The sequence below is a fragment of the Amia ocellicauda genome, chromosome 2 (genome assembly GCF_036373705.1).
Source record: "Amia ocellicauda isolate fAmiCal2 chromosome 2, fAmiCal2.hap1, whole genome shotgun sequence".
Taxonomy (NCBI): domain Eukaryota; kingdom Metazoa; phylum Chordata; class Actinopteri; order Amiiformes; family Amiidae; genus Amia; species Amia ocellicauda.
Window position 1 is genome coordinate 5,162,915 of NC_089851.1, and position 25,872 is coordinate 5,188,786.

Consider the following 25,872-nt stretch of genomic DNA (forward strand, 5'->3'; position numbering starts at 1 on the left):
CAGAACAGCTTCAATGCTCGTGGCACAGATTCTACGAGTCTCTGGACTCTACTGGAGGGATGAACTCCATTCTTCCAAAAGATATTCCCTCATTTGGTATTTTGATGATGGTGGAGAAGAGCGCTGTCTGACACGTCGGTCCAGAATCTCCCATAGGTGTTCAATTGGGTTGAGATCTGGTGACTGCGAAGACCATAGCATGTGATTCACATCATCTTCATACTCAACACACCATTCAGTGACCCTCGTGCCCTGTGGATGGGGCATTGTTATCCTGGAAGAGACCACTCCCATCAGATAGAAATGTGTCACCATAGGTTTAAAGGTGATCACTCAGAATAACTTTGTCATGATTTGCAGTGACCCTTCCCTCTAAGGGGACAAGTGGACCCAAACCATGCCAGGAAAATGACTCTCACAGCATAACAGAGCCTCCGGACCCCCTCACTGTAGGGGTCCAGCAGTCAGGCCTGTCCTGTTCTCTTGGTGACCCACACATGTACTCGCCCACTTGTCCAGAACACGAGCCAGTTGAGCATCTGTGACTGAAGCTCCTGCCATTCATGTCCCAATAATGACCCCTCTTTCAAAGTCACTTGCCATCTTGATCCAAAATCGAGGTCAACTGGGCCTGCTCAGCATTGTTATACATGCCACAGTGCATGATAGGATGTTAATTGCTTAATTGTATCATGCAGTGCACCTGTTTGGAGGCAGCTGAATAACTAGGGTAATGCCTGCCTCTTTTTGAATCATCTTGTAACATAGTGAACTGTATGCATTCATTTAATTACCGAGTTGAACATCATAATGAGAGTAATGTAAAAAAAAAAACAGTGTACCTCTACTAATGTGAAAGGAATTGGTTTTACTAGGAAAAATAGAGCATTTATCCCCCGTTCTGATTTTAACTTTGGACTCGCAGGAATGGCAACATTTCAGACAATAATGGTTGTGAAATGTAAGGAAGTTTAGCACAATAAAAATCTAGAAATCATTAGCAGAAATTTCCATAGTGCCTTTTAATTGGTTTTCTAAGCATAGGGGGACCACCTTCGCTAGAATGTGTCTGTTTATGTTTTCATTACATTGATAATTATATGAGCGTTTTCATCTGTTTGATTCCCTTTAATGCTGTTTTTCAGAAGATGTGAAGATAGAAATGCAAATCCTAGCGCAGAGGAATTGCTTGGGATTGCAGATATTACTTTTACTACCATGTTTCAGCTTCTAACCTGGTTTCCCAATGACTGCCGCGTTTGCTTTGTTTCTGTTCTAGGTGTTTGTGCCGCTGCTGAAGAGATACGCAGAACTGGAGGAGAAAGTCTTCCTGGAATCAAAGCAATGAGAGATACCTGTCAGCTTGCCTAATATGAATGTATCTTTTCGTCAAACTGTAGATCTGCAGTGAGAGATTGGATATACGATGTTTGATATTAGGTATTGATATTGTAGTCAGTATTATTAATTTTTTCAGAGCTCTCGTGTTTTTTGCTTGTCTGTTATTTCCCTCAGTGACATTCGTTATTGTTGAAATATGGTTATGTTTTTAACTGATCTGTCCTGATTGATGCAGTTACTTCTGTAGTGCTGACAACTGTTTATTCCACCTATCATTTATGTTTTATAATTTGGAAGATGACAGATTGGATATTGAGGAAATTAGAAGTAAATCTAAGAAATCTATGTTGCTGCACTTTGGAACGACAGATGCAAATGCAATCTCTCACCTTTTTCCCAGGAAAACAAAGAGCACAATTTAACTATTTGTTGCTTTCATATAAAGAGCAACGTGACCTATAATGTAATGCCAATATTTTAATCGATTTGCACTTTTATATGTTACTAATTATTTCTGCTTCATTTTGCTATCTATGAAATTTAATTATGTACTAAAATATATCCTTTGATCTCTATATTTTTCTATATGTAACTAGTGTGTATTTGTAATTGTACACATTTGTCATCAATCACACAAATATCTGAATATCTGTACCAATATCTGAATAATATATAGCTGAGCCAGGATTTTAGTTAATAAAATCAGTGACCAAAATATATTTTATGCTGATTGAATATAACATAATTGTCCCGTTTCATCTTGTGTTCGAAGTTTCTTCTATGTGCATTTCTTGATTGAAACATTCAAGCATTGAATATAATGAATTCAAAAGCAAATGAGAAGAAAAGAAGCAGGAAATACTAATGTTCAGATTAATGTTAACATGGTTGTATTTTTCCACGTGCAAAACAGACCCCTTGTACAATCATTGACTCTAATCGGAGCATCTGCTACGTTGCTCTGCTTTTCAAGTGAAATGCCACATGTTTGGCAGTCCTGGCCGGGATAATTGAATATGAGGTAACATTTAGCCATTTTTCACTTCTGCTTTAATGTGACAATTTTATGGCCTTCATGTGTTTGGATTAGAAACTGTAAACCGCACCGTGTCTGGCGTGGTGTAGGGAGTTTGTTAGTGATCACATTACCCCAGGCGTCTGAAGTTATGTTTCTCACCAGTGGTATGACTGAATATTTCTAAAAACTAAAATGATGTGTTATTTACAGCTTAGAGAGATTTACTGTGGAAACATAATAGCAGCTCCTTACGACATGGAGAGCGGATCGGTGTAAGACAGTAGTTCTCTGTAGTTTGATTGAGCTTGGGGTTTGGGGAAAAAACACAAAAAAATGCACATGTAACAGGGAACATAGCAGTGTCATCAAGTGGCTGTAAAGTTTTATCAGCCAACCTAACGCCATGTAGAAGAGCAGTGTTTCAGTCATTAAAAAAAAATATGATAATGAGTAGGAAATTATGCAAATCACATCAAATACAGTGAGGGAGGTTTTTCGTGTCAAAACCATATTCATTTGAGGGTGAAACGAGTTGAAAGCAGGCGGTGAAATGACTTAATCACAACATAAACAGCGGCGGAGCGCGGGTAGGGTGGTGCGTGTGAAATGTGGAGGGGGTTTTGTGTCACGAAGCGGGAGAATCGCTCACAGCATGGTATGAGGAAGGATCAAGGGGATCGTGTTTCAGGCCAGGCAGGCGTTACTAGGGCTGTGAGAGGAGGAAGTCATAACTGGAAACAGATGGAGCACCAGACTCGTGCAATTCATCATGGTACAGTACTTAATTTGAAATTTACAAAACAGAATAGTGAGCAGCATATCCCACAGCTAACACCAATAACCATACAAAATATCAGAAGGGGTTTACAGTAGTTTGCCTCAGTTATGATGACATTACATAGATAATTAACTATTATTTATGCATACCCTTGCAGCTGACCCATGAATAAACAGGCATAGCTGTAGAGACTGTTATACTAATTATTTTTCTGGTTTCATTAAAAATATAAGCACCCATACACAACAATGTTGCACAGAAACTCTTAAGGGTTGTTTCTTATTTTGTTAACGGCTGAATAAAGGCCAGACGGACAGAAATCCTTTTCTCTTTTTTTTTTGTTAGACTTCTTTGACAGTTGCTCTGTACACTTCCCTCAGCGGTTCTGCACTTTTGAAAACACTGCACGCTTTTTAATGCTAATTCAGCCCGGCCAAGCCGCAACAAAGCATAGATCTTTTCTGCTATGCAAATGCCCAGACCGCTGAGGAATGTGCTATATATTCTGTATCAGGGTCTGACCCGAACAGAGGGCTTTGAGGGACTCTTGCATGGGCTTCAGTTTCCCATTAAACTAAGTCAGGCGATGAATACCGATTCAGTGGTCTCACTCTAATTACAAAAGTCAAGAAATAAACCGGATCGCAAACCATCAGTTATCGTAAAGCTCAATAGATTGTTTAAGACTCTAAGCCTAGTACTGGTTTTAGAAGGAAAATGTGCTCGAATCAGAAGTTGATGGCGAGTCCTGCAGGTGGTTGTGTTTTTGGTGTACACAATTTAGCCATTTCGATGCTCTTGTGGTGAACAAGTAAATACACAAATTACGTTTATTGGGATCATTTCAGCATGACTAAAGACCCCTAGCCGGTCCATTCATATTCGCAATGTCTGAATGGGTCTAACATTAGGACAATCATATGGGATTATATGACAATTGGATGAGCAGAAATATGCCCACCCCGCTGAATATTATGTAGGTCTTCGCCATTCATTTCTCTTGGTTCTGATTTAATGCTCCGTGGGGCCCTTGAGCCTTTGATGAAATATGTACAATTTTCTTTTAGTGGTTACAGTATAATTTTTGAATTCGTTTATCCTTTCTCCTTCACTTTGAATTACATGGCATTTCACTAGAGGGCACTAAAGGAGACAGGTTGGCACATTGAGGAAGAGGCAGGCAGAGCTTTGTGGATTTGAATAATACACGTGAATCATGCGTGAAGCCTCATTTCCCCATACATATTTTAAAAGCAGCGGGGAGCCACAGAGGATATCTGGTCAATAGGGAAATGGTTTACAGACTCTGGTAGGGCTAGTTTAGAGTTTTAGTTGAATTTGGATAAGTTAACACAACCAGATCTGTGCTGCAAACTATAGAGGTCTTGGTTTGTGCTGTTCAGAGTGGCTGGGCTTTGTTCATAGTCACTCTGTACATTCATCTGCAGTGATGAAAATATGAGACCAATATTATATTAGGATTATTGTAAAGTATATCAAAGGAGTATTGATCCGGCATCTTTCATGCAGTTCAACAACACAATGTATGAACCTTGTGTATTGAGCAGCGGGAACAACAAAAGCAGGCAACATTTTTTAACATAAAGTGGAATTACAATCTGCTCTCCAGAAATGCCTGCTTTTTAAAACATGTTTTTAATTGAGTTTATTAAAAATGCCCTAGATCTGTTGTTGGCCTTGTCATGTTTTAAAGGTGGTCTGTTGAAAACTCCAATTAATAACCTCCGCTGATCCTTTGAAAAGAAAAATGTGTGGATAAAAAACTGAAAAATCGTTACCTCTACATAACACATACAAAACTGAGTGTTATGATTTTCAAGTGGATATTTGACTATCATTAACACTGTGCTGCAGATCTGTTCATTCCTACTCTTTATGTAACTCCTTGTGTAACAACAGCAATAAGGCACTGATTATATCTCACTTTCAAATAATACAAGGATTCATTCCATAATTAATGGAGAGAGTTTCTGCCTCTGTACAGTTTCAAAAAGGCCCTCATCCAGTTTTGATATAGCCGCCAAAAAAAACCCTAAACAAACAACAACAGAAACAATTCAGTAAGAGCGATTTCAATCACAACAATAGCGAGGCAGGGGTGGCTAAATTGAACCTAGCAGCGCCAAATTGAACTAAATTACTACAATCACAGGAACAGGACTGTGCTCAACCTCGGTATCCACGTTTATTTCCCCTCAGGGATTTTCCAGCAGACGGAGCAAAATGAACTTGAGTACAGGTATTAAATGTTTTATGAAATTTCTCTCGGTGAAGGAGTTCCTTGGCGCTCGGTGTGACGATGGCATTGTCTGTAGTTCAACAGCCAGACCCGTCCTAATGCCCAAGAGCTTGCCAGCAGTGCACATTATTTTTTTTCTTCTTCTTCAGCAGATGTGCAAGTGTAAGTTGATAAAAGCGGCATCCTCTGGGGCCAATTCATTTTCAGATCATTTTTAAATTCTAACTTGTAATAACATAACTGTAATATCTCCCACTGCTGGGAATGTCTCAAAAAGCTAAATCATTTTTTGGGGGTAATCATTGAAGTTATCCTTCATATCTCAAACATTTATATCCTGATGTTTCTTGTTTCTCTGCTAAAATGTAATTATTATAACATAACCAATTTTTATGAAAAATAATGGTAGCAGTGGTTTTAATTATGCATTTTGTAGGTACACAATGATCTTTTTTTTAAGTTTCCATGTATTTGTTTTTGGACGAGCATACATTTGTGTGTGTGTGTATGTTAAAAATAGTAATTTTTAGTGTAATGAACTGATGTAACATTTTGTAAAGTTCATTTTCACCCAGCTGTTCCACCTGGCTTTAATTAGGAGCCAAAATCAGATCACAAAATTTTACTATTAGTAATATCAATAATATTAATTAATGTCACAAAAGGTGACAATACGTTACCTCTCTTCTGTCACTGATTATTCACTGTGTTGTGTTCGAGTTGATATTTAAGCTCATGGGTTTGTGTTTATCTGATTTTTACACTGTCATAGCACCATCAACTGTTAACGTACACGTAAAATAACACAATGTGTGATTTAATTACTTAGTATTGAACTCCAATTAACACAAACAAATTACACACTTCAAACCAGTTTAATTTCATTCCAGTTCTAAATTAAATGTCAAGATATATTACAGAATCGCACCGTTCAAGCAGAGAAACAAATCCCCTCACCTCTGCTCTCCTTCCGTTTGAAATGACCCTGGCAGTGGGGCAGAAATTTGTACCCACCCCTGCCCCCACACAGCAATACCAGACAGACCTATCTGTGGTTGCCTCTACGGTTTTCAAACTGGTTAACACGAAAGTGCCATCAAACTCTGCACTGGGGTCAAACTGGGATTTAATACTGTATGCCCACCCTGTGCCTTCCTATCACTGCCCTCCTGTTTATTTATTTTAAATGTGTAAATGTGCGAGCTGATGCCTCGTGGCGCTCGGGGTACAGATTTTGCGAATGTAAATTATGGATGAGTTCTTTGCTGATTGAGAAGAGTACATTTTTGAGCGCCACCAGCAAAGTAATATACAGTTTAGTTCCCCCTAGTCTTAGCTCAGATGTCGCTTACGTTTCTCTTTCTCGAAGGCAATCCATATGAACCACTTGGTATTAGTTTTGCATTCATGTATATATACATATGAACGCATTTGGAATCACACCAGAGCATCAGCTGCTATCTTACAATATCCAATATAGTTTTCACGGTCTGTTGAACAAATGTAGGGTCAAGCTACCGGGTCACGGAATCCCATGTTTTTTCATCAGACAGGATATAATATCAAAGCTGGCGAATCTTCCAGATTTGTTGTAATATGTTTACAACCCTGCAGCGCTCGATTTAAAAGCAATGAACGCCACAGCGGCAGTATCAGCCGGGCACCATATGCATACATCGCACCTTGGCTTCCCCTGAGATTTGAACACATGCCTTTTCCCCACTCAAACCCCGAGGAGGAGTTCATATTAAAGAGATTATCCACTGGGACTAGGCTTGTTCTTTCACAAGGCACTGTGTGACTTTGGGACAGTGCTGTATTGTTATTGTCTTTCCCAAAGCCAACTGGTTCGGGAGGAAGGAATCCACCCTCATCTGAAACGGGAGAGGGAAGCGGCGGTGTTGGAGGTCAGGAAGTAACATGGCACTTTCCTGACTTTTTCAAATCTCTTTCAGATTCCTTATCTGCCGGAGTGCAGTAATGTGGGCCCTCAGATTCGTCTCTGGAGAGAGATTTCCACGAAGCACTGGCGTCTGTATCATGCAGGTTAACCATTAATCCCCTGGTGACTGACCTTAGTGCAGTTATGCAGTTCATGTTTTATTTAAGAGTTACCAGCCGATTTTTTATCGTTTTACTCGCCAGCGATATGGGATAGAATATGAAGCATGACGTTTAAATGTTATTTCACATGTGTGCCTTATGTGAACTGTAAATGGGTTTTGTTAATGGCTTTTTCATTTATAAAGATAGAGAGATTTGATTTAAACTGCTATAAACTGTTATCGGTGTTAAATAATCATATATCATGTAAAATGTGTTATGTTTAAATATTAATTGGATGTAGCAGAATGTGACATTTTAGTCTAAATAAACAAATGCCAGAAACAACACGGGTGGATTTAATTATTTTCCTAATAATGTAAAGACATTCCTTTTTTTACGGGTTATTGATATTTATGATTTAATTATTAGATTTATTTGTCCCCAAATCTGTTTTTCATTTACATTACAATTACATAAAAAATGGTGTTCAAAATGTTGAAAAATCCGGTATTTAAGAAAATATGCAGCTGGAGACGTTTTATCACCTACACACAGTCACACACACACACGCACACACAAAACATCCTACAACAAAAATCTCAATGGAGAAACCATTAACACTTTGGTTTTATTGACACCCACGGTTTATGCCTGCAGCCTTGACTTAGCTACATAAACAATCAGCCCACAGAAAGGACTTCATAAAATTGGATAATTCCACTTTTTTCTACAGAGAAGTAGGTTTACATGAACAATAGAGGCAATTAAACATTGCTGCATTGGACATCCCAGGTAACAGAAGAGAGAGCATAATTAAATGCAGTTAAACGTATTCAAATGAGTCTAAGAACCATTAAAAATGTGTGAGAATAGCTAATGTGGTCAAGGGCTACCAGAGGAGATACAGGACTAATGGCTTAAAAGTACTGCGTACAAACAGAATTCAAAATCTAAAACTCCAGCTGCCATTATTTCTGCACACAAACACTCGAATACAGAATAATGTGTAGCATGAACTGTATCTTTATTAAAGGTTAAACCCAAGAGGAGGACCATTTTCCTCCGTCAGCTGTATTATTTCATACCCCGAGTTTGTTCACTTATTTTAGCTCTTGGCTGAAATCCAAACACTCTGGGATCAGAAGCTATCCGTCCCAAAATAACCCAGTATCCAGTGATTGACATGCTACCAACCACTCTGACACGCTCTTCTATTTGTGAGTGTTTTTATTGGCATATTCAGTACTTACTTATGACAATGTTTTTGATTCTCCAACTTGTTACAGATAAAAATAGCAAACATTTGTTTTTGTAGCTGCAGCCTACGAGGGGAGACGTGATAACTGAGATGTTTGCTTATGACACCTGTGGTTATTATTATCACATTATTTCAAAATAAAGCGCAAGCAGTGGGGATGGAGACATCAATTGTTTCATTATTAATTGTATTGTCAAACGTTGAACAATTAAAATTATACCAATATATTTAGATTACTGAAGTCCCCTTAGTGTCTTAAATGATATTAATTATGGTATTAGCAAATAGATACACTTCTGTAAACAATATGCATGATTAACTTTCTGATAGCAGCCTCTTGGAATTAATACGCTGACACATCTAAGTGAAATTTACAGCTGCAATTTCCCAATCAATAAATATGACTCTCTTTCCTCTGACATTAATTGCCAGCGGGGGTTTCTAGATAATATTAATACTGTACTAACTACATCAGATTAATATGACTTCATAATCCTTACCTATGACAAACTGAGAGTCAGTTTAACCATGTGTAATTTATACTGGGAAAGTGTCACACTGGGATGTGTGGAACTCTTTCTGATAATGTTGTTTTTCCAAGTGAAAAATGCTGTTGATGTCATGGTGGATAACAAGGAGATTACATTGGTTTTGGATCATAAGTATTGGTTCCTAAATGCTGTTTACTATGGATGTTGTTATACCATTGTTAAAAAGACACTTCAAGAAAGATATCGCTGCTCTAGAGGCAGTTCAGAGGAGAGCAACCAGACTTATTCCAGGTCTGAAGGGACTGTCCTACTGAGAGACTGAGGACCTGAACCTTTTCACCCTGGAACAGAGCAGACTACGTGGGGACTTGATTCAAGTCTTCAAAATCATGAAAGGCATCAACCACATCAAACCAGAGGAGCTTTTCCAGATCAGCATGGACACACGCACCCGGGACACAAATGGAAATTGGGCTTCAAGGCATTCAAGACAGAAAACAGGAGACGCTTCTTCACACAGAGAGGCGTCACAATCTGAACAAACTCCCCAGCGATGTGGCTGAAGAGACAATTTGGGAAGATTCAAAAACAGACTGGATAGGATCCTTGATCACTCAGTTATTAATGGACACCAAACGAGCACGATGGGGTGAATGGCCTCCTCTCGATTGGACACTTTCTTATGTTCTTATGTTAATGATGATGACAATCATAGTTGTGCAACATAACACAGTATGCAAATAAATCAATAATGCATATCTCTATATGTATATTAGCCTCTTCGATATGGAAATCAGAGCTGTAAAGAATAGTGTGAGCTGCAGGTATGCCTGAAAAGTAATATCATCTGTGGGATTTTGAATACAATATATAATTGAAAGACGCTTTGCATCACCCCAGATCACATAAATCCTGTGATGTTTTCAGAGGCTTGCTTAGCATAGAAAGATATTGGACTCCTGGTTCAATTTGACAAACAGAGGACAAATATCAAGGTGCTCGATAAGACTTCAATCACCGGGTCTCATCTGATAGCAATTATGAGATCTCAGCCCCCAATAACACATAAAATAGTTATGCTTTTTTCATTACGTACAAAGACCAAGCACTCGTTTCCCCACAACTACACATGCTGTAGTCATCTGATGATTTCTTTCATTACAGGATGTTTTCTCTTCTATAAATTCCTTATTATTATTATACTGTTTACTGTGAATGATGTGCCTGTGGACTTATACTTATTATAAGGTGACAAGACACAATATGCATATTCTTTGGGGTGGGGGGATACATTATGTTTTGTTCCAGTTGTTGTTGTTTGCCTCTATAAGATACGCTCTCATATTAAAACAGACAACAAAGCAAACACTATCATAGGTGGAGTGATTCTAATCTGTATAAAAGCAATATTGTATATTTGGGTTATCATTCTACAAAATAAATAATGCATAAGGGCCTTTTTACATCATTAGTCTCAATAACCCTTCTGCGGGAATTTCTCTCATGAGTTGAATACTTCTGACTTCACGGCTTTCAGCCACTCGCACAGGCACTGTAGTTCCTGGATATAAACAAATTGTGACAAGAGCCCGACACTAAAACGGCCGCACCACGTGTTGTTTTCTAGTTTTGTTGTCCACTGAAATACGTATGTTTTGTGCACAGTGCTGCCAGGAGAGACATTCACCTTCATGTTAATGTGGTTAGTCTGTGTGTATCCAGCACTAAAGTACAAAGTTTCAACACTAATAGAACCCATTTTACACAAAGCAGTCATCTAACCTACAAAGGCAGCAACAATAAACAAAATACGAATACCCCCTCAAGCATAGATGTTACAGAGGATTTTCCGCCTCCTAAGTAGGGCCAAATGAATTTATTTGCTGGAGAGATTTAGCCTGTTAGCGCATTGGACATATAACACAGAGGGTATTTTTCGAGTTTGTCTGCATCTTACTACTGAATACAACTAACTGAACACACACATAAGAACATAAAGTTTACAAACGAGAGGAGGCCGTTCACCCCATCGTGCTCGTTTGGTGTCCATTAATAACTGAGTGATCAAGGATCCTATCCAGTCTGTTTTTGAATCTTCCCAAATTGTCTCTTCAGCCACATCGCTGGGGAGTTTGTTCAGATTGTGACGTCTCTCTGTGTGAAGAAGCGTCTCCTGTTTTCTGTCTTGAATGCCTTGAAGCCCAATTTCCATTTGTGTCCCCGGGTGCGTGTGTCCCTGCTGATCTGGAAAAGCTCCTCTGGTTTGATGTGCTCGATGCCTTTCATGATTTTGAAGACTTGGATCAAGTCCCCACGTAGTGTCCTCTGTTCCAGGGTGAAAAGGTTCAGTTCCTCAGTCTTTCAGTAGGACTTTCCCTTCAGACCTGGAATAAGTCTGGTTGCTCTCCTCTGAACTGCCTCTAGAGCAGCGATATCTTTCTTGAAGTGTGGAGCCCAGAACTGTCCACAGTATCCAGATGAGGTCTGGACATGCAAGCATACAATATGATCTTAATTTACACCCTGAAGCACTTTTATTTCCCCTCACATCCTTTGTCACATTTGCACATTTAATAGATGCATTGATATATGTGGATGTGTGCGTTGCAATGCATTGAGCAGGATGCAATGTCACCCCCACACTGGTGGTCACTCGGTGAATGCAGGTCTGACCACACGTTCTCATGCATTCAGACTTAATATAAAATGGTGGTCCTCTGCTCTGTCCGATGGGTTCCTTTGGAATTCTGTCATTAAGAAGCAAACCTCCTGTTTCCCAAATATATGTGTGTAGGTGCAAAAGTCAGACGAGCATCAAATCTATATTGTATCAACATCCGCCTTGGCCTCGGGTTCAGTCCAGTTCAGAGTATGTCTCTCTGTATAAATTCCTGCCAGTTCTAGCACAACATAAACCTTCTATGCTGCTGAATATTTATTTATTCAACTGCCCAGCAGCTCTTTCTTTATCACAATTACAATTTGCTTAGGATCCGTATCTTTTTACTTGCATTACAATGACCGGGTTTGAATTAAATGGCTGACAATGAGAAACGGCTGGGACTCATTGAAACAACAGTCCACGACCGCAACAGGAAAGTAAACCGCATCCGGATGGGCCCACTTAGCCTCATACACAAGGCCAGTGCTAAATGACTTTATTTCTGCCTGGTGTTTTGGTGCAGAAAGTCGTTATACTGACACATGCTGGAAGTACAAGCACGTCTGTGTGACATAGCACCCCCGATGACACTATAAATCCCCATTACATAGCTTTCAGACTTTTGCATTGCTGTGTCAACAAAGGCACACAGTGTTACAGACAGCTGTGACGGTCCCGTATCAAATAAACATATACTGCATTTGTAATGTATGGTAGAAATGCATGATCCATATATCTGTTACATGCCAAAATTGCCCCGTCTTTGTATAATCAATTTTAAATATATTTTACTCTGTAATCCATATATTTATTGTATGTGTTGTTAATATATGGTCGGAATTAGCCATATGCTTTTGGAATATATAAAATACTTTTAAAGGTTACAAACACACTTTCTCTCACATGGTTGCAATCTGCCACCTGTACCAGCACCTCATTTTTCTATTATTTACTGTACGCATGTAAACATGTTGTTTCCATTGTTGTAGAGAAAAGGTTTCCTGCAAGAGATTACTCTTTATATCTGAGACAGAGGTTGTTTTTAGCTCAGTTGTATGTCTGTTTTTATTTATTTATTAACAGCTTTCTTCTATTGACAGCTTTGAGAACATTCTGTTGCACAAGATATTCCTCTAATCACCATTTTATGTCCTAGCTTCGGGCATATTGTGTTTTCTTGTTTCAGATTTTCGGCTCTTAGTAGTAGACTTCCTGGAAGAAACCTGAATCGGTGGCAGTCATCCTTGTTTTGTTGTGCGTTTGAAACAGGTGTGACAGAGGATGACGGGATTCTGCATCAACACTGGAAGAAAAGACATGGTTGTTTCTCAGCGGTTTAAAAGGGAATTCTGCTTATTTTTTACTTACAAATATAAGAATTTGATTGTGTTTAATGATCTTTTAGAAGCAAAACTAAACCAAATAACAACAAAGAAAATTATAGATCATGTCAGAAGTAACGTCCCCTGCCTGTTCTCAGTGTCTCAGTGTACTCTTGTATTGTGCACCCATTCAATGGATTTTACTCGTTTTAGCGATCAATTTAAAGACACTGTGAGACATTGTGATCTCTTTGTCGTGGTTGTGTAATTCAACAGAAATTAAGCTGTTCTTTAATTTACAGTTTGAACTCAGTGAGGTGCCCAGCCTAGTTGTGGGATACCCCAGGCTATAATTATTGCAATTTCATAATTGATTAACAATTTGCTGTCTTGGAGTACCTGCCTCAGTAATGAAATTTAATTACACTTTATTGATATGCCATGTGTTAGATGCAAAAGATAGTCGATTAAATAATTAGGCTTATATGAAATTCTGTACCTTGAAAGCGTCTGGCCCCGCAGGTAGCTGGTATAGCATTTGCTAGTGATTACACGGATGCTTTTCCAAATTAATCCTTTATTTTCCTCCTTCGTTTATGTTCTTCTTTTTGTCAGCACAGAAAATACAGTATGTGGCATCTGACCGAATTACTAGAACTAATAAAGCAAACCTCCAACTGAAAGGATACACAATATGTACAGAAATCAACATTTTATTGTTGATTTTATTAATAAAGACATTACATTTTTCTAGTCTGAATTTGCAAATAGCAAGAAAGAAAAAATAAGATACTCAAAACATTTTATCCACAAGTAGTATTCTAGTAACATAATCAATTTTAAAATGTCTCTATTTATTGGGTAATGCATATTGCATTATTGGCAGCAGTGTGTAAGTCTCTGGTCTTATAACCTGAGGGTCACGGGTTTAAATCCGGTGTGAGAGACTGAGCTGTTGTGCCCTTGAGCAAAATACAAGATTGTTCCAGTGTAAACCCAGCTGAACGAATGGGAATTTATGTAAGTTACTGTGGATAAAAGTGCAATCCAAATAAATTCATAATAATAGCCTATTTCCACTTTATACTATATTTATAAACCACCTGAACTGTGTTTTTGCAGAAGTTCTCAATGAAAGTGGTGATTGTTTCCTGAATACTGTCTTAGAGAGGACATTTTAACAATTACTCATCACATGACATGTCACTGTCCAATCAGAGTGGAATGGTTCCTGGACAGTGACATGTCATGTGACGGGTAATTTCACAGATTTATTCAGAAGGCTCTTGCTATAAATGTAAGCAACTTTGTGACAGTTGAGTCAAACTTGTATAGGCTTTCCACATTAGCTAAAACCACTGATGTTTCTGTCCTTTTTTTATCCCTGCATTCAATGCTGACATTTAGTTTACACATTAGTGGGGATTGTTGTACAATATGAATCATAGTTATGCTTAGCATTATGTAGTTTCAACATTTACATTCGGTTTCCCTCCCAAAACGATTCCACAGAACAAGCCCAAACCCTCACTGTACGTCCAGACGCCACTGTACAAGTCACTTGACCGGCTTTTGTTTGCTGTGGTTCTTGTAGTTTGAAAACACCCCCCCACCAGCACATCTCAGAGCACTGCGATCAAAGAGGGAACACAGGGGTCACTTTTTATGACAGATCCTTTTGCTCTCCTGCCTCGAGTCCAGCTGGGCAAAGCCACATTCCTGCCTCTGAACTTTGTTGCTCAGAAACAGCCGAGTAGTGAAGACGGGACACACAATGCTTTATGACCCTGGGAGAAAGCTGCCTTTCTCAAGTGTGCACAAATCCTTGCTACTCTGCCAAAGGTGTCAGCAGCAGATTCTTAAGAATGTTCCAGCCAATCAAGGTGTTTGTTTTTTATTTGCTTATTTATTACAATAATTCAGAAGGTGGCAATCAAGAGCAAGGTATTGGCTGGCAAACCAAACCAGATTTTTCAATTGTCTGAGTACAGATACGGTATGATGTTCTGTGTGTCTCACTAGAGGAAACTCTCTAGTAACATTTGCAGATGGTTGCTACTCTTCTCAATATAACTGGCACAGAAAGAAGGAATTAGCTCTACCACATGTGCATCACTGTACTGCATCCAGTTAGTCATGCAAGGGTCTGAAGAGGCTAACATACAGTCTGCGGTGGCCTTCAGACAAGGAAAAACATTAGAAGCAGCTGCCCGAAGCATATCAGAGGGAATATGTGTCTCATATGTGTCTATTAACCTTTTACATTTTAGCAGACTATCCTGGTAAACTGGTGCCTTCACTCACAGAAGTAAAAGTGTATTATGTTTTACTCGTTATGTGATGAATGTATTCTTGATGTTGCATCCTTTGTAGTGATGTTATTGAACTATTGTCTTAAAGTGACTGTAATATTAAAACACCCTATTGAAATACACTACAAAATGAATGTCTTACAATCCTCAGGACGTGTAAATATGGCAAGTGTATAAACAATCTTAAGGAGAGCTTTAAAAGTGGAATGATAACAAAACCTTGAGAATTAGTGAAGTAGGTTTCAAATAAATAAGGAATGATATTTATTGTCTGATCTGACAGGCCGGGCCCTGTAATCAGTGTGTTTCTGCCCGAAATGAAGATGACACTTAGCTTCCTTTCTAATGAGAAAGGAAAGTAAACACATCGCCCTGCTTCTGACTGCAAATAGTCACTCTGCGGTTCGCCTACTGCACGCGGATTAAACAAGGAAAAAAAGTGTCCTTATTGGGCCAATTTAGTGCAAGACACTTGGATTCTCCTTACAGGGTAAACATTTCTTTCTTGGCCTCACAAACATTAAGTGAATTGCAGAGGGCAGCTGCCTGCCCAGAGCAGCCGGGCAGTGGGTAGAGGAGGCAGATGGGCCCAGTGGGGAAGAGAGAGAGCTGTCTCGAGCAGGCCACGGGCGGCACTAAAGAGTAAACAGCTCCGAAACGGGACCGGAGAGCTGTTTTCGGCGCCCTCTGTCCCCGAGGTTCTCAATCACTGCGCATTAACATGAGAGTGTGCGACGCACCTGGGGGGCAGCGAGTAAACACAAACAGCAGCGAGAGTGCGGAGAGGAGAGAGTGCATCCGTCAGACGGGCCCATGAGCAATTATTTAAGGTTGGGGATGGAGGTTGTCCTTTTCTGTTTGCATTCAGGACACTTTGCAGAAGCTTGGAGGTGTTGGGTCATGATTAATGGACCGCAATTGAACTCGCGGTGCTGTAGTGCCTTTTAGCGGCATGGCATCACAAACTTGTGCAGTCAGAGGAATTAGCAGAGCCCGTTTCCATCTGTACATCACACGACAGCATTGTTTTAATAGTTTTTTCATTTATTATTATTATAATTATTATTGTAGAAGTAGCAGTGGTATGATTATGTATCCCTGTGTGATTATGCATTATATTTTCATTTTACTGGCTAAAATGTTCAGATCAAATTGATTTCACTGTTCCAGTTTACACCCACAAAACAGCACCTGCAGTGATCACTATGCAGGTTAATTCATTGTTTAATGATGGCAGAATTGTCTGCATGCTAATCTCGACGCATGATGTACATTTCAATTCCTGGAAATAACTAAAATATTTTGTGCGCTCCTAGAAACGGTGCCATTTTAAATGACTCATGTCTTTATTTAATTAACTGAGTGTCTGTGTATTTCTGTTGTAGCATTTTAAACAGTTTAGCTTTAATGAAGAAGCTGAGGTCTGAAGTATAATGCTCTTTATTGAGAGGGTTTTGAATCTCCAAAGGCATAGTGAAACAACCCCGCCCGTTGTCAGCACACACTGGGTGACAGTCCACAAAACAACTCTCACACATGACGCGAGACTCTGTCAGACCTTCTCAACAAGCATGACCTCAGTAGCACAAAATATCCACACCGAGCTTTCCACAGACGGCAAAACAATGAAAAAAAACAAGAACACATTACAGAACCCCCAATCTGCTGATCCGAACCAAGTCTCTTCACACAGAAGACAATCATATATGGCTGATGGTTCAACCAAAGTTCACCGAGCTGTATCCCAGTTCACCCTCCAGACGACATCAGACACGTAGCGACCGTCCGCCTGGCTGCATTGTTAATCAATGATATAACAATAGATAGAGCACTGAAGATTTACCTCACACTTTTGAGAGTAACTTTTGAACTTTATACCTTTCAACTAGAACATTACCAGCTGGCTTCACAGACCTTGATTAGCACTAGTCTGGCATTATTCCACCTCAAATAACATTGGGTAGTTCATGACTAGTGCTGATGTGGGTCTGTGAATCCAGCCCTTAATGCTTAAATCTTGTTTTTCTACATATCTGTTTTTGACGGTGCCTAAACAAAAACTCTTTAAAGGCTGTCCCAGTATTTAAAGGCCTTAACTGGAAGTCTCAATGGGCAAATGTCAACGAACCGTCTCACACACCTCTGTGGAATTTGCTTTCTCTGAAACTGAAAAATGAATGTAGGCAAAATACATAGCTCGAACTGTTAGAGGTGGACAATTATGTCATCACAGTTTACCACCAAAAATCGACTGGTTCAGATGAATTTACAGCAAATATGTTACACAGAATGTGCAAATAATGGCTAGGTCTGTACCGGCTATGACTTTTCTGGACATTTACAGATCATCATTGCAAATAGTGAACCTTTTAAAGTGTAAGTGAGCATTATACACCTTACTAGACCTTTAATAGTATGTTCTTTAGATATCTCTAATTTTGTCTCCTATTTGTTGTGTTCTATCATACAACACAAAACAGTTAGAGATATATATGTCTCCTACAATTAATTAATCATCTAAAAGAATTCCTAGAGAGTTTTCTTTGTTTTGTTTTGTTTTTTACTAGACCATGACCCAGTCCTCCATTGACAAACCCCCAGCACTTAAATCAGGGCTCAGTCTCACCCTAGACTCTTTCACACCTGACAAAGATCAGTGGACAAGGCCTGGAAAATCAAAACTATATAAGCTTGTTAAGGCAAGCTGCTTTATTGAAGCGCAAACCATCACTTTCTGTTTCATGAGATTCTAACCACAAAAAGCCAGTGATCTGTATTTGTTCCCCAATTAAATGCTTGCCACTTTGTGTGTCAGGGTTCAGCTCCATTGAACACTCAGAAACGGGCTCTGTAGCTTTAATGGATGATGACACAATTGAGTCATGTGACAGTGCCACTGGATCCCCTGACAAGCCTTCTGCCTTATAGGCCCCTTGACTAATAACACAGTGTTATAATACTAGGAAGGCCACTAATAACAAATAATTACATTACATTGATTTTTAAACAGACACAATAACGCAGGCTTTGAAAAGACGACAAAATCAGGGACTCAATGAAGGAATTGAGATGACAGCACATGCAAGGGATGCTGAAGCACTAAATCCTTCCACGAAATGGCTCAATAAGGTTGTTTGGTTTCTAGTAAATGCACTTTTAGGACCAAATCCTTTCTCTTGTCTGTGATCTGACTTGAAGTCCTTCATCCAAAGAATGCTGTGGCTGCCCGCCAAGTACCTGCTGAGGCAGAATGTAAAGTGCATATTATTTTATTTTACTTTCATCTCATCTTAGATTGGAAAATGTAGTCCAAAATGCTCATATTCCCTGCGATACTTAGTGCCCCTGTAGTGATGTTCAGAATATAATCCTGCAAACGCAGACGGTGAGAATGTATAGGACCAAAACAAACTCACAAGAGCAGGAATTGGTGCTCTGGGGAACTGGCTCAGCCCAAAGCCCGAAGACAGTGCACTTATATACGCTCTTGATTTGCATGTGTGTGTGTGTGCGTGTGTGTGTGTGTGCGCGCGTGTCTCTGTGTGTGCGTGTGTATGTGTGTGTCTCTGTGTGTGTGTGTCTCTCTGTGTGCGTGTGTGTGTGTGTGTCTGTGTGTGTGTGTGTGTGTGTGTGTGTAATGTGCGTCTCTCTGTGTGCGTGTCTGTGTGTGTGTGTGTGTGTCTGCGTGTGTGTGCGTGTGTCCGTGTGTGTGTGTGCGTGTGTGTGAGTCTATGTGTGTGTGTGTTCGTGTGTGTGTGTCTCTCTGTGTGCATGTCTCTGTGTGTTTGTGTGTGTGTGTGTATCTGCGTGTGTGTGCGTGTTCGTGTGTGTGTGTGTGTGTGTGCATCTCTCTGTGTGCATGTCTCTGTGTGTGTGTGCGTGTTCGTGTGTGTGTGTCTCTGTGTGTGTGTGTGTCCGTGTCTGTGCGTGTGTGTATCTGCGTGTGTGCATCTCTCTGTGTGCATGTCTCTGTGTGTGTGTGTGTGTGTGTGTGTCTGCGTGTGTGTGCGTGTTCGTGTGTGTGTGTGTCTCTGTGTGTGTGTGTGTCCGTGTCTGTGCGTGTGTCTGTGTGCGTGTGTGTCTGTGTGTGCATGTGTGTGCGTGTGTGTGTATGTGTCTCTGTGTGTGCGTGTGTGTGTGTGTGTGTGTGTGTGTTCGTGTGTGTGTGTGTGTGTGTGTCTCTCTGTGTGCATGTCTCTGTGTGTTTGTGTGTGTGTGTATCTGCGTGTGTGTGTGTGTGCATCTCTCTGTGTGCATGTCTGTGTGTGTGTGTCTGCGTGTGTGTGCGTGTTCGTGTGTGTGTGTGTGTCTCTGTGTGTGTGTGTGTCCGTGTCTGTGCGTGTCTGTGTGTATGTGTCTCTGTGTGTGCGTGTGTGTGTGTGTGTGTGTTCGTGTGTGTGTGTGTCTCTCTGTGTGCGTGTGTGTGTGTGTGGGAGCATGGGTATCCCCAATAACATCAGCTACCCACACGGTCAGAAAGCAACCATTTACAACAATGCAACAGTGTTATAATGAAATGGAAACTCCTGTTTCTTCATGCTGTGAACTTAAACAGTGCACACTGATGCTTTTAATGAATGTAATGGTACCTAAATTACATACAATTGTGTTCAGATTTCTTCATAAAATAAGTACTTTGTGGTTTCTTTAAAACTGGCAGTTGCTTGAGATCATCACAGGATTGAAGGATGAAACTCATATTTCATAAAATATCAGTCATTCATATGAAGCATTTGTTTCTTTACTATTTTACACACACACACACACACACACACACTCATACACACATACATGATGCATTTGTTATTAAGTATGTTTAGTGCAGATGTTATGTTAAATCGCGTGGGAACTTTTTAATAATGTGAACAGTTTACAAAAACAAACAAGCTTTTTCATATAGTATTTTCAAATCCAGGAGCCTTAAATCATATTAGTTTCCTGAGGCACAATCGTGTCTCATTAGGCGTGTATAGGTGGGTATCTATATGTTTGTGAAAGACTGTGACAGATGTTCCTGAAGCGTCAGACAGATTGATAGCACAGTGAATGGTCTGCGTGTGTAAGAATGAGTGCTTCTCCGCAGAATCACACAGATCCGGGGCCTCTGTTGTTATTCCTTCACAAGACAGTTCCAAAAGCAGCCACCAGGGGAGCAATAGCACAGAAACCATGCTGTAATAATAATGAATGTATAGGTGCTGTTCGGAGCAGCTTCTTAGTCAGTTGTATTTTACTGTAGAAGTTACACTGTTTATTATATGGACACTATTATATGGATGAAGTATTCCCCTGGCCTGTGTAGATTACCTATAATTAAATATACATGTGCTGTTTCCATCCCAAGTGACAGTTAAAGCAAGAAATAGAAATAGAAATTCAAGTACGAAACACAAAAAGTAAGACATGTGAATCTAACATTTAAACATGTTACTATTATTTGCAGTAATACACCCATTAGTGTATTATTATTATTATTGTAGGTATTCCTGTTACATCATTTTATTTCTGTAGTTTTTTCCTCCACAGCTGCACTTAGATCACTTTTAAAAACAGGGTAAAAGGAAAAACAATATAAAACATATAGAAACCCTTTTTCTATGAGAGACACAGCAAGGCAAGCGGGCCTTGTTGATGCATTAATCATACTGTCTCATAGCATATTGATGTGGGACCAACCTTTCAGACTAAATTAGCTACATCAGGAATAAGAGATTAGATTCAAGACAACATATATTTCTTCAGTTAGCCTGTAAATGTACCTTTGTATGAAACATATCTCTGTCACAGGTTTTGTTTTGCCATTTCCTATGTGTGTGGCACTACGTTGGTCCTCAGGTCCCTCATCTTTACTGTTCATGTTGGCCACGCCCCGTGCCTTATGTGTTCAATGCATGCAAGATAAACCCACTCATAATAGGATCGTAATCCCTTTCAGATCAAATGAAAAGTAGTTACTTGCAAATAGAATGAGATTTAATCTCCTGTATAATCACGGACTGGGAAAAAGGCAATTTGCTAGAAATATTTTACTTATTATCATTGACTGTAACTAAATAATATATATTTTGTATGTGTATTTGAAATAAAGAACAGAGTAGGTATGATTAATGAAATTACTACAATATGTGTCAATTACATCCCTGACAATTTTAAGTAATTTCAGTTGAGTGAAAATATGGAATAGGATTCGTTTCCCTTCCTGTAAATCAGCGGCGTTTGGATAAATCCTTCCTCTTTGCATTATATCTTCCATTGCGGTGAAACTTCCTTATCTAACTTGTATATTAGGAGACAAGAGGCTCAAAACATAGTCAGTCAAGTGCTGCCACAGTGTTGTAAAGTCTTGACTCATTGTGCGACGTGACTGTGGTTTGATTCAACGAAATCCAGCTCACAGCTTCCCGACATTTCCTAGTAGTTTGTCTCCTGCTACTTTTCTGATGGGTGTCATTGTGTGACACGCTGTAAATCTTCTTCTGTATTCTGCTTTGAATGCCTGGGCTCCCTGTATACATCTGGAAAGCTATTTTCAAAGTCGCTCTCTATTACACAACAAAATCTTCACTTTGGTTAGGAATAATTTAGGCAATCTCCTAGATGTATAGCTTCGCAGATGCCAGAGGCCTGTGCTGGGAAATACACACAGAAAACGATGATCAGAAAAAGAGAATGACACTCAAAGGGGGATACTGAGTACCCAAGCTGTGGCAAGCGAGGCTATCTGTTCAAGGGCCAGACCCAGAGTTTGACACCCAAAGGGGGCTGGGTATATAAAATCGTTCATGAATTCGACTGCAATGCACATGTTACCCAGCCCCCTCTGGGTGTCATTTTCGACTTGAAAGATAACTAACATTTTTAAAAGAAATGTGAAATAAACGTGTATTCAAGATTTTCAAAGAAATAAACAGGCGAGACAGAATGAAACAGCGGACAAAGGGAAGCTTATCTGAAAGACTTACATGAAAGTATCAAACCTGCTGCTCGCCGATACAAAAATGATCTAACACTCTTTTAACATTTTTCCTCTTCTTATTTAATCTATATTTTTCACCCTAACAAATATAGATTCTTTTTTTTTTAATTCCCATGTTCAGTACGAACAAAATACTATGATAGCAGTTTGAACCCATTAATTCATTGACCTGCTTAGAATAAAATAAAACATTTTTTGACAGGAATGTGATCAGATTTAAATATCTTTATTCCCATTAAATCCTTTGATTGCCAAGTTAAATTCTACCAAACCTTGACCCAAAGAGCCACGTTCTATCAGTTACAAACACAAACAGACAGACAGCTACATGACTCATATATGAAGCTCACTCGCCAATGAGTCTCTTTTTAGATTTGCTGCCTTTAAAGTGTATAATCATGAATTTTATATTTTGAGTTCAGTGTTGTAATTCAATTAAACTGTGGAATTATGAAAGGCAAGAAGAGACACTTTTGTTCTACTATCAGTGCATGTGGCTCCCCAACAACCTCCTCTGAAAAGTATTCTTCAAAAGCCTCCAAAAGGTCTCTTAATGAGGATTTCTATATGAACAGTATACCATAAAACATAATGTTCTCAGGGTGTAACAGTGGAAGGAAGTTTAGGGTTCGGAAAGCCGTGTAAAGCATCATCGATGTACACTTTCATCTATAAAAGTACTTCCACACCATGATGATATTTTCCAATTGTTTTGTGTTTCTCTGTGACGACACCACCACTTCCAGGAAACACACCTAGAATAGTGTACTTCAAGGTACCAATGCAAATAAATAAATCATTAAAAAGTGCTTCTGATTTGATGTGAGTAATGTAGTGAGCACAATACGATCGGAGGAAGAAAAGCAAGGCTGCAACACATAACAATGCAAAATGAGAACAATCAGGGCTCCTTTTTGTCTTCTGTTTCAGTTCATCTTAGAAATTATCTCAAATAACCTAAAGGACATTGATTACAGATAAAGGCTTAGAAAACCCAAAAGCTCAGCACTGGTTGAGACTCATGCATAAAGCTTCTGGAGTAGCGTCCCGTTCCTCAGTGCCATAACTAGGGCAGCAACATTCATCTTTTTTGGGTGCAAAGTAAAGTTATCATCTACAGGACGGATGTTAAGTTGATGTACTGATTTTGTGATTGAAATGATAACAAAGTGTGCATTTCAAAAGCTTCCGTATGATTGGGCGATCAGTCACACAGAGTGATGATTCAGTTAGCGGTGATTACTTGAACAATTGAATTGAATTTACAAAAAAGCCTCAAATTATTGTTCAGAGCCACCTGGTCAAGACCGTATTCTTCAATTCAGAGAAGTCAGAAAGGCATTTTTCTAAATGGGTAATACACTTTTCTTCTCATGCAGACTTTCCGGTTGTTAGAGAAATCTTTAATTTCGAGGTGGTTTGGTCTTCAGTCCATTTTCACTCTCAGCTCTGCGGGGGCGTATTGGATTTTTACAAAACTGTTAATTGATGCGTTGATCAAAACAGAAGACTGTGTTGGTTCCGTAGGATGATTTTTCGAATAAGTACAACAATACGACAATGATAACATAATTCTATTTCGTTGCTTTATAAATGAAAAAAAAGCAGCTATTTTCATGGCCATTTACCCGAATCATTTTCAAGCTACCACTCATCAACATTGACTTTTGGAGCTAGAAACCTGTGTGGCAATCCTTTCTTTTCAGGCCTGTTTTGATCTCTAACCTGTCAGTCTTCAAAAAAATAAATGAATTCCTGTATCCTAGTTTATAAAAATTGAATCTATATTTATTATGGAGCTATTAAATTCACAATCCCCTGCATATACCTGCTAAAATGACATTAACCTTACTGCCCTCCAGTTATATTGACATTGAAAGGTGACTATAATTAAATATTTCAAAAGCCTCTCCTGGTAGACAGGCAACAACAACTCTGCTGACAAGTTCACAACTCCTCACCTGGAAGCCACAGAAACATTTAACCCTGGGAGCTGGAGCTCAATCCAGTCCTGACTGAGGGTCAATCACAAGAATGCATTATTGTGTGCACATTGGAGTTCATTTACCTTGGGATAATTTAAAACACCACATACAAAATAGAAAAAAGAACAACAGCCACTAAAAGCTTTAAAAAAAAGCAACAAACATAAGCCTAGAATTTGAAATGAATTCAACAAAGTCAAATCCATCGATGATATAGTGTACAGCGCTGTTTGGTACAGATAGATCAATCCTTTTATGTTTCCCAATCAGTAGGTCCAGCTGATTATATTGAATAAATACAAGAACAACAACTATAATTCATAATAATAATATCAACGCTAGAAGCACCTTGCTGTGCTCGCCTCTGGATGTTGGTAAGTCTTTGTTTGTCGCTGGCATTTTCATGTAAATAATTCACCTCCGGCGGAAATCAGAAGACGCTTGCACAGCTCCTTAATAAAGTGCACAGATCTCTATATAATCCTTTCTGAAGGGAAGTACATTCTGTCCTCTGCAGTAATGTGAAATCTGCCAAACTATTTCCAATCATCCTTCTCCTGAAAGAGGCTGTCTAGGCTTTGCTGTCAAGTTGACTAGGAAGATTCAGTCTGACAGGACCTGTTTCAGAGCAACTTTTTTAAGAGTAATAAATATATGAAACATATTCTGAATATCGACACCCAAAGGAGATTATAAGGTGGACGAACTTCCATTCACAAATTAAGGACACTTTACTAAAAAGATTGATATCAAATTTAAGAACATAAGAAAGGTAACAAACGGGAGGAGCCCATTCACCCCATCGTGCTCGTTTGGTGTCCATTAATAACTAAGTGATCAAGGATCCTATCCAGTCTGTTTTTGAATGTTCCCAAATTGTCTCTTCAGCCACATCGCTGGGGAGTTTGTTCAGATTGTGACGTGATGATTTTGAAGACTTGAATCAAGTCCCCACGTAGTCTCCTCTGTTCCAGGTGAAAAGGTTCAGGTCCTCAGTCTCTCAGTAGGACTTTCCCTTCAGACCTGGAATAAGTCTGGTTGCTCTCCTCTGAACTGCCTCTAGAGCAGTGATATCTTTCTTGAACTGTGGAGCCCAGATATATATTTAACCTGCAACATTTTTAATTGAATATTAAAGTTACTGTATACATATTGCAGTCATTGTGTGTTATTTGCATATTGTAGCTGAAACAGGAGAACATGAGAAAGGTCACAGATCTTTCCTACAGTAGTTGGTTGCTATTTTATCCCAGAGTCTCCATGGCTGGATAACATGCACAAGATACCCACGACTCAGAGTAAAGAAGTGCCTCCTATTTCCAGTCACAGATGCACCTCCTTCTAATTGCCACTTATGACATCGTGTCCTTGTTCCATTGTCGAGTTGGAAGGTCCTTCGGGCTGACTTTGTCATTACATTCGA

The 25,872-nt window shown here is 39.3% G+C and overlaps 1 protein-coding gene across 1 annotated transcript in view; it reads left to right on the forward strand.

Moving 5' to 3' along the window:
- The window catches only part of xylb (xylulokinase homolog (H. influenzae)), an 81,282-nt gene extending 73,506 nt beyond the window's left edge, over positions 1-7,776 (forward strand). Inside the window, exon 19 of the mRNA XM_066716624.1 lies at positions 1,280-7,776. Coding sequence (XP_066572721.1) covers positions 1,280-1,348 — 69 coding nt within the window. The 3' untranslated portion in view covers positions 1,349-7,776. The remainder of the gene's footprint in view (positions 1-1,279) is intronic.
- The last annotated feature ends 18,096 nt before the right edge of the window (positions 7,777-25,872 follow it).